Below are 21,603 nucleotides of genomic sequence, written 5' to 3'. Positions count from 1 at the left end.
TTTGCCCACTTACTTGTTTCTTAAGTCTATTTTTCTTTCATGAATTTTTTTTCATTTCCTTTGCCCATTTACCTATTGATGCCTCACATTATTTTTCTCACCAGTTTGAGGGAGGCCCTTGGTTCATTTTTCCAGCCAGCAGCTTGCTTTCTGTTTGGCTGGGTAGTAGCTTAGCAGGAGATTGCAGTAAAGACAGCAGTCTCCTGAGTGAACTCTCTGGATCCACACGCGACTGCCACTGGCAGTGCCCCCTTGGGCAGGTAACTAATCTGTGGCGGAGAATGATATTAGCACTCACGTCTAGCACAGCTGTGACAAGAAGTGTCTGGCACAGAGTGCTCACCCGTGCAGGTTACTTATTCCTATGTCTGTTTTTAACAAGAGGGGATGAGTTTTGAGGTGGGCAAGTGGGAGCAAGCTAAGCTAAACCCCTTGTGCATTTTCTCCCTCCCCAGGTAGCATCCACCATGTTCCTCATCATTGGTGTCTTTGCCATTTTTGACTCGAGAAACTTGGGAGTCCCCAGAGGTCTAGAGCCCATTGCTGTTGGCCTCCTAATTGCTGTCCTTGCTTCCTCTCTGGGGATGAACAGTGGCAACGCCATGAACCCGGCTCGAGACCTGGGTCCCAGGCTTTTCACTGCTTTGGCAGGATGGGGGTTTGAGGTCTTCACGTAAGTAACAATGGTCAAGGAGAAAGGAGAACGATTCATGCTGTGCCTCACTGAGGGAAGCTGTGCTTCGACCTGGGGGTCCAAGGGAGGACAGATGGGAGGGTGGAGGTTAAATGCATTCTCATCGTAAGTGTGGAGTATTTCATTGGTGATACAGGGTGTGTGTGTGTGTGGAAGAGAGAGAGAGAAGGGGGAGGGGGACAAAGAGACAGGCACAGAGAGACAGTCAGAGACAGAGACAGAGGCAAAGAGAGACAGAGAGAGACAAAGAGACAGAGAAAGACAGAGAGTCTCTCAAAAAATTCAAAAGACACAGATTTGTCCTATGTAATAATAAATTCTCCATTGGTACATGGGTTTATGTGAGTATTTTAGTTGTATGGCATGTCTGATATTCACTTTGTGACAAAGTTAGGGGCAGAACTGACATCCTCTGGTACCACTCCAGGGCCCTTCCTAATGAACCATGCTAGCTTTGCTTCATTCATCCCCTCAGCAGGTCCTCCTTGAGTGCTATCTATGCTGTGGCCACTGTGCTAGGCAAGGAAATTTCAAATTCAGCTAAGATGCTGGCCCTGAACAAGGTAACAAGTGTTTCAGCAACCCCTGAAACACAGTGCTGAGGGAACACAGACGAGGGAGTGACCAGCTTTGCCTGCATCAGTTAAGGAAGGCACCACTGAAGAACTGAGTGCCGAGCTGGTTCTTGAAGTTTAAAAAGTCCTGGCAGAAAGACATAAAAGAGAGCCTGCCTGTGCACAGGAAATGGCAAGACTGTGGGCTTGCTACCTCAGAATGTGCTGAGGAAATAGGCCAACTGCTGGTACCAAGCTCCCAGGACAAACTTTCCCCAGCAATTCCTCCCCACTTTCTCCCCATAAAGTCATGCTGGCCGGTCCCCATCCACTAATCACATCTCTCTGTGGGAAAGGGACTCCTCGTGGTTCCCCAGGAAACAGGGCTCTAACATGGAGAAAGAGAAGTAGTGAATATACATGTGAGCTAATTTTAGTTTAATGTTTGCTGTGAGAACAAAACGCTGGAGCATCCCTAATGCTGACCTGCATATATAGTCGCACTCACGGGATGAGTTTATTTAAGTGAGAGCTTGGGTTGCCTTCACCAGCACGAAACACGAGTTACTGAAATCACTGACACCATTCTGATCACCAGCACAGATGGCGCTACAGCTGCTGGAACATGAGCGTCGCGAACACAGGGGCCTGGACGGTGCTTCACTGCTGTGTCCGCAGTGGCTAGGACAGGGCTTGGCACACAGAAAGCTCTCAATGAAAGCTATTGAACAAAAGAATGGGTAAATGCTATGTGCCACCCATGTCCTAGGAGATCATGGATACAAAGAGAATCAAGCAAAATACAATGAATTTTCTATAGCAGTGGTTCTTAGCCAGAGGTGATTTTGCCCACAGGTGCATTCGGCAATGCCTGGTTACACTTTGGGTTGTCACCCTGGGGAGGGTGGGGGCAGAAGTTGTCGCCAGCATCTTGTGGGGAGAGGCCAGTACAGGGATACTGCTAAGCATCTTACAGAACCCAGGACAGATTCCCCAAGCAGAGAATTATTCAGGCCAAAACGTTAAGAGTGCCACAGCTCAGAAGCTCTGCTCCAGAATGATCACTACTGGAACATGAAAAGGTTGAACAGAATGTCCCCAAAAGGAAGGATCCTTTGTGTTCTTCCAGAAAGCATCAAAAACATATGTTAAAGACCTTCTTATTTCTAAAGCTCAGACTTAGCCCATGAATCTCCTTTAATCCCAACTTCCTGAGGTTCACTCCAGGAGACCACTGCCCCAGCCACCAAGTCACCTCTGTGGGCTTCACACAGACCCCTAGAACAAAGCTGCCCCACAGTGACCTGCCCTCGCTTTGAGCCCTGCTTGGTGATTCACCCAAAGCTTTAGGAGTGATGGTGGTTCTGAAACAGGTAGAGATCTTGCCTATTCTCTTTTTGTTTTGCTGAGTTTACGGTAGGAGACCAGGTCTGTGGGAGAATGATGACATCATGTAATGCCAGACTCAGCATCACGTCCCTTGTTAGCATCTTCATTCATCCATGCAGCTACCTGATCTCTGGTCCAAGGCCCTGTGCTAAAGAGGCCCTCACTGTCGCTGCCCATCATGCTTTATTTAATGTTCTGTTTCTGAGGAGTGAGCTCAGGCTCTGACACAAGTAGAAGCTGTCATGTGCCATTAAAGAGACATGACTAATGAACTCCAGGATTTGAGAGAAGGTTTGCAGCTCCAAATTTAGGAATAAGGGGGTGAAAGCGGAGGCATTTTGTAGTATTTGGATGTGCTTAAATGGGGGCAGAGAGGATATTTCAGGCAGAGAGGACTTTATATCCAAAGACAAAATGTTAAAGTAACACACGAACTGGCTGGAAGGGTGCATGAAGAAGGTTGGAAGGGCAATTGTTTCAGATCACAGAGCACCTAGACTCCTAAAAGGAGAATTTTGGGGTTTTCCTACTGCCTTTTCTTAGTTTATGGGGAGCAGCAAAGGATTTAGCCAGAAGACTGACATGTTTAGAACTTTGATTTAGGAAAATTAATTTGACGTCATTATATAAAATGGATTAAAAGAAGCAGAGTGGGTAGAAATCAGTTAGGAAAGAACTAGGCTGGCTGACAGTCCTCAACCAGAAAGTTCCTATAAAAACTTTTGAGGGATAATAGGACTCCAGAGTGTCCCTAGAGTGTCACGTCCTTTCAGGGTCCTACATCCGAGGTAAGCATCCCAGGAGATATCTTGGTTTGGATCCACACCTGAGGTCTCAGATAAAATCCAGACTGCCTTGTTCTTGGACCCTCACTTGTCCCTGTTTGGCATGCAGTGAGGATGACATGGGAAGCTGGGCCCCAGAGGGCCTGACAAGGGCCAGACAGACCCTGGCTGACTCTTGCTTTTCTCTTAAGTATTAGGATGTTTCCTAAGCAAGTTGTCTTCACTAATTTACATTGAAGTGTTAATAACTTAATGGATGAAGCATCTCAGGGGTACTGTTGATTTATTAAATAGTTTAACCAAAAGAATTAATCCCTGGTGATGGTACCTTAAGCAATTAACACAGACATTTTCCTGGCACCCCCCCTCCCCAAATCATAGCATGCAAATGACCTCGTTTACCTTTGAGACTGGGACAGGCAGGGAACCACATCTGAGCTCCTCCACTTAAGACTTATGACCCTGGCACAGTATATTCAACTCTGTTGGAAGGTAGAGGGTCCAGCCAGTGAAAGGACATGTGTGCTGGCAGGCATCTTGAACCCTAATCTGTTAAAGGACAGTGAGAGATTTGTTTCAACTAGTGATGGAAGAAAGGAAGGACCACGTAAGTTGGCTTACACTTGCTTCATGTGCTTACTTGAAGAGTAGGCACCTAGTTCTTTAAAGCCCAGGTGCCTCTCAGAAAATTCCACCTGGATTTGGAGGCGTGGGAAAGGGCGCTGTGAGAACCGCTGAGCGCAGCGTTCTCTCCCATGCAGTAAGAGTGACATCTGGTGGCCGCTGTGCTCAATCTCAGTGCTCTCCCCTGGAGCCTGCATTTATGGTCTAAGATTTATAACCTTATTGTGAGTCCGCATTGATGATCCAAGATTTATGATCTAAGAGAGTACTCGGATGATCCGAGTGGAAGGGACCACCTTTTAGTGGAAGAATGAAGCTCAGAGGTGGGGAGACTTGCCCAAAGACCTTCTGGACCGTCCTGAAATTAAAACTAGGTCTCATGAATTCTAGGACAGCCCCTTGTTTTGTGCTTATTTCCTTTATTATACGCTCTAATCAAAATTGTATGTAAACAAAAGGTCCATGGAACATGTGTATAGTTAGCAAGCGTAACAAGAAAATAAGTAGCACAGATCCTTCCCCCAACAGAGCACCGTAGCTGGGGAGCCATGTGCTCCTCTTTCCTGTCTCCTCCGCATTATCCTGAATTTTTTTGTTCATTGTTCCCCCACTTTTGAAAAGTTTGTATCTCAAATGTACATACCCTTAAATAATACATTATATAGTTTAACTTGCTTCTGAGCACTCATGGTCCTTCCTATGGAGTTACTTCAATGGATTTTCTGTCTCCAAAAAAGATGGTGACAATTCACAGGGGCACCTGCTTCCGCCCAGAACTGTACCTCCAATACAGTGTACTGACACTGAGGATTTCTGGAGGGGAGAGGGAATCACTGAATGAAAGTCCTTATCAGAGAGTAAGTTTAAGTAAGCTGTGACCTCAAAGTATAAGTAGTGAATTAAATTATGTTTAGTAGGTAATTCAGATAGCCACTTTTGATTTAAGTTCATTCACTCATTGGCAAATGTTTTCTGATTAATTTGTAATTGCCCCCATATACCACTGATGTCCAGGAATCTCTCCACATCTCCCTTTAATCCATAATCCCCAGGACTCATTATTTCAGGGTGAGGGAAAGCCCATTCCTGAATAATCAACCTGAATCTTCTCTGGGTGCCCTCAGTTTTGACCATAGGTCCAGGGACTATGTTTTCTTAAAGGGAAATAAGTGGTACATTTCTCTCACAGGTACTAATAGGCAATGGAACAGATCATCTGAAATCAGGTATAATGGAAAATCTAGGATGATGGTTGCCAAGCTACAGTGAGAGCCCTTATACTATTACTGACTTTTTAAAATTGAAGTATAGTTAACTTACAATGTTGTATTAGTTTCAGGTGTATAGCAAAGTGATTCAATTATACATTTACATATATTCTTTTTCAGATTCTTTTCCATTGTAAGCGACTACAAGATATTGAATATAGTTCCATGTGCTGCACAGGTCCTAGCTCTTGCTGATAGACTAGCTGGTTAGTTGAATAACTAGCATTAATATCAAGAGGAAGGCCAAGTGGTGTATCACTAATTTCTTTGTTTGCTTTCAGAGCTGGGAACAACTTCTGGTGGATTCCCGTGGTGGGCCCTTTTGTTGGAGCTGCCATTGGAGGCCTCATCTACGTTGTTTTCATTGAAATCCACCAGCCAGACCCTAACACAGACTTGGAGGCAGAACCAGAGGACAAACCAGAGAAACACGAACTTAACGAGGTCATGTAATAGCGTGCTTGGTTCTGGGTTTACAGCTGGCTACCTGTAGAGCTTTACGTTTCACATAGCACATTATCTAATTTAATTGTCATAGTGATTGTCTAGGGTAAATACATCTTTCAGATAAGGAAACAAAATCCCAGGGAAGTTAACTGAGTTGCCTAATATCACATGGAAAATTGAACATCATCCAATGCATCCTGTACCTTTTGGAAGATCAGTAGCTGGATGAGAACCTTGGCCAGCCCCTCCTGGCTGGCCAGAAGTGGGACTGGCAGCTGCCAGAACATGTACGCCTTCTGGGCATCATCCATCCGGATCCTAAATTATCAAGAACTTCCTTATTTTACCACTGTTGCTGAAACACTAACAAAGGAAAGAGGAAGCCACTGGGTCATATTTTTTATCTGCTGAAGAACATTATCAGAAGGCTTCCCTTCCTAGCCCACCCTTAGCCTTGCTAAGTCTTGATCTTCCTTCCCTATCAATCCCAAACATTTCACATTCCAGGAATTTCCTCTTGGTCAGGCTCCTCCCTGCCACTTTAGTCAAAAGAGTCTGATTTACAAGCACCAGAGAAATTGCTCTACATCAAGTAGAGGCGCCTTCAGTCAAACTGCTACAAAGCTCACAATGCCCAGAGGTATCCAGTTTCTCAACTACTTTGTGATGATAACAGAACAACAAAAAGCAAATGTGACATGTCCCCTGGGGCCTGTGTTCTCTAATCTACTGACAAATGGAATTATTTTTTCTTGCTCTGAAACTACTTAGTATTTCCTATTTGAAATAAATTTGGGGTGGATTTATTTTTTTGGTGTTTTTATAAATATCAAGACTGCTAAGTACACTTGATTCAGAGGTCGTTTGTCCTATCTACAATTTAACAGGCCCTGGGAAGCATTTTTTAAAAAAATACTATGCTCAGTTGGGCATTGGTAAATGTCTCAGGTGATTCTAATAGTCAACCAGCATTGAGAACACTGCCTTGTTAAAACTACATGGGTCTAAGGTCTCCTTGAGAACCATGGCAAGTGGTGGCCAGGTAATTCCTGGTAGGATTCTCGGTCTTGGGGTCCTCAGGGATTAGACAGCAGTGGCTCTCAGTAGGGGACTGCTTGCTCCTTCCCACTCCCACCCACGATCCCTGCAAGGGGATGTCTGGCAGTATCTGGGGACACGTTTGGTTGTCACAGCTGGGGTGGGAATGTCACTGGCATCAAGTGGGCAGGAGCCAGAGGCGCTGCTAAACATCCTGCCACGCACAGGACAGCCAGCCCTCCCCTGCGATAAAAGAAATATTCATCCCCAAATGTCTAGATTGCAGAGGTGAAGAGAGCCTAGATTCGAGAAAAGGCAAAGAGGAGTTAGAGAAATCCTTTGCAACAATGTGAAATCCTGCGCCCTGATCCAAATTCTGCCAAAAACAGAGACGCCAGATGAGTCAGGACCAGACCCTCCTACTTATCAAAGGAAGAGGCAACCCAAAATTAGAGTTCTCAGGTTGAATTGTAGAATCTATGATCCATGCAGGTGCTCCTTAAACACCACTTGGTGGCTGATGACTAGGATTACGAACAGGAAATGTACTTACGGAAATCAACCCCAGGAAGGTTTTTTTTAAGCGGAAAAAATAAAAGGAGTCCTTTTGTTCCAAATACTTACACTCAACTCCTCCCACAGTTTACAAGTGGGTTTGCCTAGGCCAGGCTCTTACCCAAGAGAACGTCTATGAGGTTGAATGATCTGTGTCAGAAGTCAGTTCGAGTCAAATACCTATTTTTAAAAATAGATTCTTTAGGAGCTAGAATTGAAACATCTCACCTCCTCTCCTCCTTGTCAACCACAAAACTTCAACTAAGCATTTATTTTAATGTCAAAGATAGAATTTCTCTGATTTCCCAGTTGAGATCTCAGAGCATGTCAAAGGTTGTAGGATCTTTCTAACCATTGAAAGCCAGAGTTGATACTCAGCTGTTGAACAGAATAAGTGGAGTAAAAATGTCACATTTAAAAGTCCAATCCTTAAGATGTAAGATATTATTTCTTTTAAATTGCTTACACATACACACAGGCACACACTTGCCTTACTTAAAGGTATGTCAGTGCTCAAATATATCACACATAAAAATAATTATCAATAATTTCTTAATATCATCAAATACATGGTTATAGTTAACATTTCCACTGAGACTGTCCTTCAACTCTGGTGAATAACAACATGGAATCTGTAAAGACTGAAGACAGGTGATTTACTCTGATGTCTAACTACTTAGGAGAACACTGGGGTTTTGTAGCACAAGCTTACCTCAGCTCTGTATCCTCGTATCAGAGTCTTCTGTAAGATTTTCACAAAATATTTTTATTTTTATACCAAGAGGAAAATGCATTTGCCTACTATTACTAAAAGCAGCTATCTGCCAGGAGTGAAATTATTTTTAGGCAGGGAGGAAGTCTTGAATTTACATGAATTGTGGAAAAAATCTTTAGTATCTACTATTACATCAAAAAATGCACACTCTGTAAAATGCTTACAAAACTAAAACACACCATAAAAAGAAATCCAAATATTTAACATCCTTGCAGCCCTCTGTGAGCCACCGTGGCTGATTAGGTACAAAACTAAAAATTCCTAAGCTGCTCTAACCTCTAGAAGCAGTGGTTGTTTCAGACTTCCTATTTATTGCTTGTTTGTCTATATATTTTGCCCAAAGACTTCAGGTTTTGGAAAGAAACGCTGAGAAAAAGTGGCACAGTACTTCCCAACTTTTGCATACAGGAAATCACCTCTACTAAAGGAAGTTTTGATGGCCGATATCACCTGGTGATATTCTGAGAATTAGATTGTAATTTAATAGATAATACACTGATAGCCAAAAAGACCTCTGTGGATAGAGGAGGAAAGAGGACCACGCACTGCCCATCCAGGAGCCTGTTCTCAGCCTGGGACCAAGGGCAGGAATAGCTGTTCTGGTGCTGAACCATTTACCTTTGGAACAAGGCCTTGAAAGGAATCCGTGCAATCACAGGTTGGAGGCTGTATGGCCAGCGCTTGAGAGGTCAGGCTCTAGATTAAAATTCTGACCCACCGCTGAATAGCTGTGTGGCCCTCTAAACCTTGGCATCTTTATCCATAAAGTGGGAATAATACTGAGGTGGGAAGCCCCATAAAAAGACCGGCAGGACCCCCGCAGGGCCACTACTCTCCTGCCGGCACCATCCGGTTTCCTGGCCCAGAGGCTCTATCTCACTTTTTGCCTCTGAAACGGCTTACTTACCCCTAAAATTCTATTGGTTCCCTGAGCTCACTCCTGATTGGTCCATTTCCCTCACTCCTGATTGGTTATTTCTTTCCCTCCTGATTGGTCCATTTCTACAAAGCTTATTTCTAATTAGCCAACTTTTGTTATACCTTATTTGCATATGATGTTGCAAAGTGTAAACTGGCAGCCTATAAAAGCCTGTGTAAACCTACAGACAGGGTCCAGAGCTTGGGCTGTTAACTCCTCTAGGCCCACTGGCGTAATAAACCTGAGTTCTCCAACTCTCCAAGTGCTGCTTGGTCTCTCTCCTGGATCCAGATTGCTGTCACAACTGAGCTGTAACACCAAGCTGTAACACATTTTTTCTGCAACAATACTACCACTTGCTTTCTCTGTGTTGTTGAAAATATAAAGAAAATGCCTGTGACCAATTCAACACAGAGCCCGGAATTTACTTTCCTCTTCATAAGTGTCAGCTAATTCTATTATGATTTCGCATTTACAAATTCAGCTGTATATCTGCTTTGCTAACATTAAAAAAAAAATTGATGAGGAAAAATCTCCAGGTGTGTAAATTTGCTGACACTTAAACAATCCAAGTCACATGACTGACTTAGCCTTGACAGTTCTCATCATATACTGAGGTGGAAAGAATCTGCACAGGGCCATGCTTAGTTCATGAATTACAGCCTAACTTCAATAAAGAAACTAACCAAATTACTTAGTTGCTAATGGAGCTACCAAACTAATCTAAAAATCTATCAAGCAATAAAAATGACTTACAGATTTAATACAATTCCAATCAAAATTTTTCAGCATGTATTTTTTGTAGAAATTGACAAGCTGATTTTTTTTTTTTTGACAAGCTGGTTCTAAAATGTATATATGCAAGTGCAAAGGAACTAGAAGAGTCAAACAAACTGATAGGAAAGAGGAATACAGTTGGAGGATTTAAGTATCTAATTTTAAGACTTCCTATAAAGCCATGGTAGTCACGACAGTATTTCTATTGGAGGGACAAACAGATTAATGGAGCAGAATAGAGAATTCAGACTTTGACCCACACTCATGGGGTAAACTGATTTTCAATAAAGGAGCCCATGCAGTCCTATAGAGAAAGAAAACTGGTACTTAACAGCTGGAAAAAAAAGGAAACCTTGACTCCTACTTCAGGGTAACTCAATATACAAAAAAATAGTTCAAGATGTTTCATAGGCTTCAGCATGAAAGCTAAATCTATAAAGCGTCTGGAGAAAAACATGGAGGATATATTGCCATCTTAATAGAAGTAGAAAAATCATGTGACAAAAATGCAAAACACTTTTATTATAAAAAACATTCAACAAATTAGTAATAAAGGAACTTCTTTAACCAGATAAAAGGCATCTACAGAAAACACACCGCAACATTACGCATAACAGTGAAAGACTGAGATCTTCCCCCCCAGATCAGGAACAAGACAAGGAGGTCGACTCTGGTCCTTTTATTCAACATTCTACTGGAGGTCGTAGCCAGGGGAATTAGGCAAAAAAAAAGAGTAAAAGACATGTAGATTGGAAAACAGGAAGTAAAACTTAAAACTACCTCTACTTTGAGATGACAGGATCTTTCATGTAGGAAATCCTAAGGATTTCACAAGATATACTACCAGATATAATAAATGAGTTCAGCAAGTTTGCAGGATAGATTAAAAAAATCAGTTTTATATCTGTACAGTAGCAATAAACCACCCGAGAATGAAATTACAAAAACAATTCCGTTTACAACAGTATCAAAAAGAATAACATTTACAAAGACATTTAACAAAAGAAGGGCAAGCCTTGCATGCTGAGAACTACACAACATGGCTGTGGGAGGGGAGTGTGACTACAGGAGAGAGGATGTGTTGGGGAGCAGTGTCACAGCATCAGAAGGACGGGGTCCCCCACCCCACCCCGTTAGCTGCAAAAGTGGAGAAGCAGCTCGGGAGCCAAGGAGCGAGGTGGGTTCTAGAAGCTAGGAAAGTCAAGAACATGGATTCTCCCCTGGAGCACCCAGGGAGGAACACAAACCCGACAACACCTCGATTTCGGTGAATCAGTATGGGATTCATGAGCTACAGAACTGTAAGGTAACAAAATTCTGTTGTTTTAAGCCACTAGTTTGGTGCTAATTTATAACAGAAGCTGAAGAATACGAATGCAGATGGTTAACACTCCCAAACCCTCCCAAAACAATCTTGAAAAAGAACAAAGTTGGAGGACTCACAATTCACAATTTTACAACTTAGTACAAAGTGGCAGTCATCAAGACAGTGCAGATAAGGATAGACATTTAACAGTGAAGTAGAATTGAGAGTCCAGAAATAAGTCTTCACGTTCAGAATCAAATGATTTTCAGGGTGGGCAGGGTATAGCTCAAGTGGTAGAGGTCCTGGGTTCAATCCCCAGTATCTCCATTAAATAAACAATTAAATAGACTTAATTACCACCACCGCCCCCAGATTTAAAAAAAGAAAAAGCATGGCTGTGTCCCAATGAAACTTAAAAAAAAAAAAGAATCAAATGATTTTCAACAAGAATGCCTAGACAATTTAATGGGGAAAAGAATCGTCTTTTCAAGAAACAGTGCTGAAACGACTGAATATTCTGCATATCCCATATGCAAAAGAATGAATGTGGATCCATATCTTATAAGATACACAAAAATTAATTCATAATGTATCAAAACCTCTAAATGTAAGAGCCAAAACCACAAAACTCTTAAAAGAAAACAGACATAAAACTTTATGACCTTGGATGAGACAATGGTTTATACCAAACGCATAACCAACCACAACAGAAATATATAATCTGGACTTCATAGGAATTAACTTTTGTGTTTCAAGGATACAGTTGAGAAAGTGAAAAGACAGTCTACAGAATGGGTGAAAATAGTTGCAACCACATACCTGATAAGGAACTTTTATCCATAGTGTATTTTAAAAAACTACCATAGCTCCCTAATAAAAGGACAAATAAACTAATTTTAAATGGGCAAAGGACTTACATGTATGTTCCTCTGAAGAAGATATATAAATGGCCAATTAGCACATAGAAAGATGCTCAAAATAATTAGCCATTAGGAGATGCAAATGCAAAACAATGAGACGCTACCTACTTAAATGGCTATAATAAAAAAGATGGATCATAACAAGAGTTGGCGAGGAGGTACAGAAATTGGATTCTTCATATATTTCTGGGAGGAATAGGGCATGGTACAGTTGCTTTGGGAAATAGTCCTTAATACTTATGTGGATTAACCATAAGATCCAGGACTATATTCAAAAGAACTGAAAATATATGTCCACACAAAAACTTGAATATGACTATTCATAGAAGCGTAATCCATAGTGGCCAAAATGCAACCCAAATGTCCATCATCTGATGGATGGATAAATACAATGTGGTATCTCCATACAATGGAACATTATTTAACAATAAAAAGAAATGAAGTACTGATACATGCTACAATATGGATGAACCTTGAAAACAATTTGCTAAGTGAGAGAAACCAGACACAAAAAGCCACATATAGAATGATTCTATTCATATGAAACGTCCAGAATATGCAAATCCATAGAGACAGGAAGTGGATTTTCAGCCCCAGGTTGACAGGGGCTGGGGGAGAGGAAATAGGGAGTGACTGCTAATAGTTACCAGGTTTCTTTTGGAGGTGCTGAAAATGTTCTGCAATTAGATGTACCACTCTGTGAATAATTTTAAAACTACTAAATTATATACTTTACAAGAGTGAATTTTATAGTATGTGAGTCATTTCTCAATGAAAAAGAACGTTATGACCATTTGAAGAGCAATCTGGAAGCACTTAGCGATACTAAATATGTGTACCCCTATGATTCGGCAGTCTCATTCATGTCTCTACACTTCTGATAATCAGGTGCAGAGGGGCATGTACGTGGGGATGTTTATTGTGTTCTTTTGACAGCAAGATTTCAGAAATAAGCTGGAAGCCCATCACTAGGGAAATAGATAAATAGTATGTGGTGGATATGTACTATCAAACTCCACGTAGCTGTTAGCAACAATGAGCCAGATGGACATCCACACTATAAATATAGAAACAGTGTTGAGTTAAAAAAATAAAAAGAAACAGAACAAGACCTATAGCAAGTGCCATTTATGCAAATTGAAAACACATAAATACAATATATTCTTCAATGATATGTGCAAATGCAAGCATATAACATCTTAGAAGAGCTACCAGTGGTAGGAGGGGAGACTGACAGTAAAGACTCAGGAGGAGGGGGGAAATAATAAAATGAAGAAAGAAGCAAAGCCAAAGACATGCAAATGCTGATAATATGCCATGACTGGAAAGTATAAATAACTCAGCTCTCTGCCCTTGAGGTCCAAAGAGAGAAAGGAGGAAGGGGCCAGGGCAGGGGGGCAGGAGGGCACAAAGAAGCTAGCTCACATACACCCCAGAATTTTAACAGAGATTTTCACCAGGAGGTGGGATTGTGATGGAGTTTACTTCTCCATCTCTTTAAAAAATTTTTTAAAAATATTTTTTAGTTTTAAAAGATTTTAAAATGTCAAATTCTTAAATGGCTTTTGAGTGACACCTAAGGGCACCTTGATAGTACAGACAGCCAGAGAATTATAACCAGTACCATTCCCTTGGGTCATTAAAGTGGATTAAAAATTAGTGCCCCATGAAGTGTAACCCATCACTGCCTCTCTCCATTCTTATCAGATCTGTCCTAGCCTTAAATTGACATTTTGAGTACTCAGAAAGTCACCAACGACCTAGATCCCACCCAGCTGTAGTCAAATATTGTCATCCTGCTGAAAGGAAGGCATCTGATAAGATTTCTGACTAGCCTTACAATAAGGTCATCTCACAAAAGACTCGGAAATGATGAAAAAGAAGGGCTCTTTTTAATTCAGGATTTAATTCAGGACGAGCCGGAAGAACTGGATGGGATGAGCAAACGTCAGGAATTTTGGAGGATAACTAAGTTCCTTGCTTGGCTCCCTGCCGGGGCAGGACAATAACCCCCACAGCTGGGCCACCTGATAGTACTCATACAGTCAACTCAAACCCAGGATCTGGTACCACCGACTCTGGAGGTGGGTCTGTACTTTCTGGTCTCTCACTGTGTTGGCCTGGTGCCTGGTTCTATGACTTGGTAGCCGGGTTCTCGCGTCTGCAATCCTATTTCATTTCCCTTCCTGGTGCCTTAGCTCCCCCATGACTAGGATGCACTCCTGCTTCTCCAAGTCTGCTCCCTAACCCTAGATCCCATGACTTCCTAATGTTGTCTGGTTTCCTTCCCCATTCTGCAAGACCTAAAGGACCTCTGAGTCTGGCCCCACCCACTCCTGGCGATGAAAGACCTATGCAAAAAGACAGAACAAAGGTGTAGTCCCAGAGGGTCTGTCTGATGGCGGCTGGAGCCCCAAATATGTTGAGCTATGCAAATCTGGGGCCGAAAAAATGTTCCAGTTGGGCACGGGGATGGCAGACACATTTTAATCAATATTTTGAGCAAGAAGAACAAAAAAGAGATAGGCCCATAGCCTTAGGCAGATGGTTAATGTTAGCAGATGGCAGATAGAAGACAGTACTATTTTTATTTTTATTACATTCTTCAACACAGTGCCAAAAGACTAGGGATAGGCATGTGTTATTCAAATTTTCAGACAAATGAAAAGAAAGAGGTCAGTTTTAGAAACTACAGATTGAGCAACTTATCATGACAATAATAAAACGGTAAGAGTAATGAAACCCAGCACGTGGTGAGTTAGTATATGCCAAGCATGGTGCTGTCTACAGTCCACACATTACCTCATTTTAATCATTACATCAAACCTACGAAGAAAGTGTTCTTATCCTCATTTTACAGATGAAGAAACTGATGCTCAGAGAAGGTGGGAAACTTGCCTTAGTTCACAGTAAAAATAGCCAAGATTTCAACCCAGGTATGTTTGACGGCAAAACTTGGGCTCTTCAAATTCTGAAAGAGACTGCTCATGACTGTGCAGGAAGTAAAGGTGTTCATTAGGAGCCCACATGAGTGGATTAATAACCAGTCATGTCAGACTAAATTTAAGCCACATTATTGGACAGTTTTACCCAGAAAGTTCAGGAAAAGGCTAGAGACCAAATATTCCTTGACTTAGGCAAAGCACGTTGTCTGCAATGTCACTGTGAACCAAAAAAGAAGAAAAGCAGCTTGGTGAACAACAGATTAAATAGACTCATAGCTAGAGTGATCACTTCCGGAAAGCACTGCCCGGTCAGTGGAACAAACCTACTCAGCAGAAGGACTGTAGTATCCTGCCAAGGGACCCTGAATCTCCCCATCCTATTCAATCATTTTGTCAAAGACTTGCATAAAATATGTATGGCATGCGTTAACTTGCAGAGGACATGAGTGATAATTATTACATTGGAGAACAGATTTGAACAGATTTTTTTAGCTGGAATGACCATTTCCTAAAAGTGTTGTTCAATTAATGTATCTACACCTACTCAGAAGGAAATCCTTGGTGTCCTGAAAATAGATTGAATTTGCCTGGTCCTATTCATCTATTTTATCAAAGATTCTGATAATATATGTACGATGTATTTGTCAAATTACAGAGGACACAAGAGATAATTACTATATTAGATGACAGAACTGAATTTTTTTCTAAAAATCTCATCAAGCTAGAATGATGAATCACAACAGACAATATGAAAATTACCAAGAAACACTACCCCACCCCCCGGAAAAAACCCAAAGTCCTTTATTTAGGTCCATAACATCACTTAGGAAGACGTTGGAGGGAAGGTACCAAACAGCCACTCAGACACGAATGCCAGGGATTCACAGTTGGCCACACGTTGGCTCTGATGATGCAGTTGCCAAATATAAATTAAATTCAGGACAGTGTTAACAGTGTCAGGACAAACAGAGGCTCTATTCATTCTTCCCTCAGCACTAGACATACCAATGGTGTTTCTGGGAATATTTTTTGAATGGGTTGTTTCAAGTTATCTATTGCTGCCTAACAAGTCACACAAACTTAGTGGCTCAAAAAAAGTTTACTCTTATCTCTCATGATTCTCTGTGCTGCTTGGGTTCAGATGTGTGGTTCTTCTGTTGATTTTGCTTAGAATCTCTCTTGCAGTGGCAGTCAGACAGTAGCCAGGGCTGGAGTACTCTGGACCAGAGTCCTCTATGGCCAGGACATGCAAGATGGGTGACATCACAGAGCTGACACCTCAGCTCTCCTCCACGTGGCATCTCATCCCCTGGGACCTTTTCTTGCCAGCAGGGTAGCCAAAGGTCTTACATGGAGGCCAGCTCCAAGAGCACAAAGGTAAAAGTTGTTGGTCTTTCTTAAGTCTTAGTACCAAAACTGGCACAGCCACTCCTGCCCATTTTCTGGAGGCCAAAGGGCAGCCAAACCCCAGTATGAGAGGGACTACCGAGGATGAATACCAGGAGGTATCATTCATTGGAGGCCATCTTTGGGGTCCATCAGTGGAGGACAACCAGGTTTATAATGAACCTTGTTCTAAAATTTATGTATAACATGAAGGATGAATAAAGTTGGGGATTTTAGCATAGACATAATGTTCATTTTATAAGTTCACAACAGTTGTTTTCAAATTCTTGAAAGACTGTATACAAAACAGGGCTTAGATCTATCCTATAGAGCTCCAGGGAACAAAATTAGGACTAGACGTAGGTTTTAACTCAATTGCTACGTACCCACTTTGCAGGGATATGGAGAGAAGTTTTTGTCAGAGCAGGAAGCCACACTAGTAGCCTCTAAGGCCCCTTTCACCTCTCAGAAGCTAAGCCTCTAATTACCCTCCTCGTCCTGTTAATTATTAGTCCCATCTCCTCAGCGAGGTTTTAAATTGGAGAAGCTGGATGAGGGAATAAAAAGATTTCTGGACTAGCTTATAGTCTTAGTTCTGCCAACAGTCATCTGCTGCTGTGTGACTTTGGGTTAAGTCACTTAGCGTCCCTGGACCTCAATTTCTTCATCTCGAAAAAGAAGGGGTTGCATTCGAACTTCTCTCCCAGCACAAAGTAAGGATAATAAATGGAATCTTTGATAGGGTTACTAAAGAATGAAATGGAAATTAAAGATACAAAATACATTAGGTAGTGCCTGGCCTATTGTCAGTCCTTAATAAATATTAGTTCTCATTATTTCCATGATTATCATTATGTTTTCTGATTCTGTAATCCCCAAGTATGTAACAGAATCTTGAGTTGCTTTAGACCTTCACTTCTTTGTCTCTGCTTAATGGTGATCAAAAAGTGACTCATGATCATTCCTAGTCTGTCTCCTCACCAGGTAACCAGAAATCCACCATTCCCTTGTACAGGGCAAGCCCTCCATAGGCAATGGAATTAAATCTTTAAGTGGCTTGGGAGGCAAATGTGTTCTTTTGCTCCATGGCCAGCAGAGGGAGCCAAAGAAAAGGAACAAATCCATTTTCAGATTAGGTACCAAACACGGGGAAGACAGAGGGGCAGAGCCTTTCAAAGTCTCCTCTTTTCCCCCACCCCGTCCTCATTTTAAACATTGTGAAACTCAAGTCAAGACAGGAAAAGGGGTTTCCCAAGTTTACCAACTAATAAGTACTTAAGTCCTCAGAAAAACAAGCCTGTGTTCTCAGTCCTAATTCTTGGGTCTTTGACCCATAGTCCTTTATTATGTGTTTTCACGTTCCTTTATTGCTCTTCAAGGACATCAGCTGTAGATTACTGCAAGCTAACATTCTCTTTGGTCTCTGACAGTATAGGCTTTGAATACTGGCTCTGCTCCTTTGTCAACTGTGTGACCATTGATAAGTCACACAGCCTCTCCAAGATTCAGAATCATATATTGAGATATTGAGAATGGCTATAAGAGTTGTTGGGAGGAGTAAATAAAATGATGTAAAGGAAAATGCCTTGTGGCATTTTACACCTTGAATGCACAAGGTGCTTTCCTAGATATAAATACCTATTTTTGTCAAAAGAAATTATTTTATCTAAATGAATTGAAACTGGATAATGTAGGTCTCAAACTCAGATGCTTGCCATTTAAATAAAGCTGCCTAGATAGGCAACAGGGACTTCCAGGGATTGTAGCAAATCCCAAGTTCATCACCATGGGAGACAATCAACCTTTATGAGGAGGAAATTCAAGCCCAGTGTTGCCAGATCTTCCAATATGTCAAGAGAAATTGGAAATTTGGGTTTCTATGTGCAAATTTCTGATTTTTTAAAAATACTGTACAGACCAAATAAAATCCAGGCCAACAGCTCGTTATGCCTGCTTTGAAAGTTAATTTTAGGGCTCCATATGCAGACACGCAACATACTAGAACTGAGGAACTTGGTCCAGTAAATTCAGGAGAAGAAATGATGTCTCTCATTTGGAGGGAGTGTGCTAGTAACACGCACCCACAGGGTTGTTTTTCCGAGAACCTTACTCAGCAAACACGTCAAACCCCTGGTGATTATTTTGTAATCTCCGTATATCCTCCAGCTTTTCTTGATGTCTTTAGCTTTTCTGCCCACTCCATGCCCGATGCCATTTAAGTTGCCACAGTCTTCCTGGTTGACTACAAATTATACATTCCACACTGATACATTTTTTTTCTTTACAAGGTAGAAAATAACATTTCACAATTTTATATATAATATTCATTTTTATTTAACAGCTACTTTCATTAGATATTCATTGAAAAGAGGTTCATTGTAAGCAACAACTAGGTGGGGTAGAAGGGTTCAGCATCTGGAATTTTTAATATCAAACTTCCAGTACACATTAAAAATATAAATCATTTTGTTCCAGTCAATGAAGAAAAATGAACTGTGGGCACATCAGAGTAGGAAAGAGAAAATGCCACATTAAATGAAAATGAACAAAAGGAGGGGGGCGGTATGAACTAGCTGAACAGTTCAGTCCAAACTTCTTAAAGATCTTTGAGTTGTTTTCATTTCCTTATCTGGACAAGCGTAAGCCCTGTGGCTTTTGCTCAGTTCCCATAGAACACCTCCACCACTACCTCCCTTCCTTTGGGGCAGAGGGGCTGACTGGGAAACGGGTTTATTTTTCCTTGGTTCACTATCTTGTAAATGTTCTTGGGCAAATTCGGCCTAGTGGTTTTATGTATAGGTTGGTGTGTTTCAGGCTACCTTTTGGAGATTGTGGGAAGATACTGCCCTGTATATGGCCTTTTGTTTAGAACAGAGGATTCCAATTAGCATGGCCCAGATATGATTATGTTGACTTGGACAACATCACAATCACATCTAAAAAAATGGCAGCAGTTCCACACAATCTAATATGTAGTTCAAATTCGCATTTCTACAACTGTGCTCAATTCTTGGACTGATTGTTGTTTTTAGCCTTTCAGCCTTCAGAGTTTCAAAATAGTGAACACCAACAAACTTTTGGTCAACTAATCTTCGACAAAAGAGGCAATATACAATAAGACAGTCTCTTCAGTGTTGGGAAAACTGGACAGCAGCATGTAAAGCAATGAAGCTAGAACACTCCCTTATACCATACACAAAAATAAACTCCAAATTGATCAAAGACTTAAACATAAGACAAGATACAATAAACCTCCTAGAAGAAAATATAGGCAAAACATTATCTGACATACATCTCAAAAATGTTCTCCTAGAACAGTCTACTCAAGCAATAGAAATAAAAGCAAGAATAAACAAACGGGACCTAATTAAACTTAATAGCTTCTGCACAGCAAAGGAAACCATAAGTAAAACAAAAAGACAACTTACAGAATGGGAGAAAATTTTTGCGAATGAAATCGACAAAGGCTTGATCTCCAGAATATATAAGCACCTCATATGACTAAATAAGAAAGAAACAAACAACCCAATCCAAAAATGAGCAAAAGACCTAAACAAGCAATTCTCCAAGGAAGACATACAAATGATCAACAGGCACATGAAAAAAATGCTCAGTGTCACTAATTATCAGAGAAATACAAATCAAAACTATAAGGAGGTATCAACTCACACCAGTCAGAATGGCAATCATTCAAAAATCCACAAATGAAAAATGCTGGAGAGGCTGTGGAGAAAAGGGAACCCTCCTACACTGCTGGTGGGAATGCAGTTTGGTGCAGCCCCTGTGGAAAACAGTATGGAGATTCCTCAAAAGACTAGGAATAGACTTACCATATAACCCAGGAATCCTGCTCCTGGGCGTATATCCAGAAGAAACCCTACTTCAAAAAAACACCTGCACAGCAATGTTCATAGCAGCACTATTTACAATAGCCAAGACATGAAGACAGCCTAAATGTCCATAAACAGATGACTGGATAAAGAAGAGGTGGTATATTTATACAAAGGAATACTATTCAGCCATAAAAACCAACAACATAACGCCATTTGCAGCAACATGGATGCTCCTGGAGAATGTCATTGTAAGTGAAGTAAGCCAGAAAGAGAAAGAAAAATACCATATGATATTGCTCAAATGTGGAATCTAAAAAACAAACAAACAAAACATACATACAAAACAGAAACAGACTCATAGACATAGCATACAAACTTGTGGTTGCCAAGTGGGTGGGGGTTGGGAAGGGATAGACTGGGATTTCAAAATGTAGAATAGATAAACAAGATTATACTGTATAGCACAGGGAAATATATACAAGATCTTATGGTAGCTCACAGAGAAAAAAATGTGACAATGAATGTTTTTATGTTCATGTATAACTGAAAAATTGTACTCTACACTGGAATTTGACACAACATTGTAAAACGATTATAAATCCATAAAAAATAAAAAAAATAGTGAACAGTGCTTCTCTCTCTCTCTTTTCTTTGTTTAAATTTATTTACATTAACTTTTTGAGGAGTCCAGTTATTTTGTAGAATGTTTCACACATGCTGGACAAGGCGGACTGTTTCTTCATGGTGTGGTTCAACATCCTCTTCTATTCCTACATTTCCTGTACTCTGAAAGTTAGGTCTTGCAACTTGATCAGATTCAGGTTAGACATCTCTGGCAAGATGTTTATTAGACAGTTTTGTGTTCTTTATGTTGCATCACACCAAGAGCCACATAATAATATCAGGCTATGCCAGTATCTGTGAGGTTAAGTTTGGTCCCTTAGTTAAAGTGGTCATGGCCAGATCTCTCTGGAGTAAAGGTACATTTTCTTCTCCTTCGTCATTAGTAATCTGTGAGTTAAAATTTTGATGCCATAAGAATAAACCTGTAACCCAACTATTTTAGCATCCATAGAGTTCATCCTTATGTTGGGCTTGCAAGGGCTGCCTCGTTTTATCCTTACTTCTGTATTTATTACCTGGCACTTTTCTGGAAAAATGAGCTTCCCTTTTATTCTTTCTTTTCTCTTTCTTCTCTCTGTTTTCTCCCTCTCTGTCTCTCTCTCCCTCTCTCTCTGTCTCTGTCTCTATCTCCCCGAACCCTTTCCTTCTCCCTGCCCTTCATATTACTACGGTCTCAGGAATTTCATATATATTTAAATGTATTATAATCAGTTACATTCTTTATTCTTTTTGATGTCCAAATGGTTTCAAATCTGGCGGGACGG

The 21,603-nt window shown here is 41.0% G+C and overlaps 2 protein-coding genes across 5 annotated transcripts in view; one reads left to right on the top strand and one right to left on the bottom strand.

The window, feature by feature from the left end:
* Nucleotides 1–6,567, top strand: part of AQP9 (aquaporin 9) — a 43,636-nt gene extending 37,069 nt beyond the window's left edge. The window contains exons 7-8 of one of the 2 annotated variants that reach the window (XM_006210973.4): nt 456–673; nt 5,596–6,567. In XM_006210973.4, the coding sequence (XP_006211035.2) occupies nt 456–673; nt 5,596–5,767 (390 nt within the window). In that variant the 3' untranslated portion in view covers nt 5,768–6,567. The remainder of the gene's footprint in view (nt 1–455; nt 674–5,595) is intronic. The other variant, XM_031672731.2, reaches the window with a different exon arrangement.
* The window catches only part of ALDH1A2 (aldehyde dehydrogenase 1 family member A2), a 274,620-nt gene that overhangs the window by 175,165 nt on the left and 77,852 nt on the right, over nt 1–21,603 (bottom strand). Inside the window, exon 1 of one of the 3 annotated variants that reach the window (XM_072962341.1) lies at nt 8,748–9,506. The exons of the other annotated variants lie outside the window; for them this stretch is intronic. The gene's annotated coding sequence lies outside the window, so the exon portion shown is untranslated. Of the gene's footprint in view, nt 1–8,747; nt 9,507–21,603 lie in introns of those variants that run through there. 3 annotated transcript variants of the gene reach the window in all.

The sequence above is a fragment of the Vicugna pacos genome, chromosome 6, assembly GCF_048564905.1.
Source record: "Vicugna pacos chromosome 6, VicPac4, whole genome shotgun sequence".
Taxonomy (NCBI): Eukaryota; Metazoa; Chordata; class Mammalia; order Artiodactyla; family Camelidae; genus Vicugna; species Vicugna pacos.
This window is presented reverse-complemented; position numbering and strand designations above follow the sequence as displayed.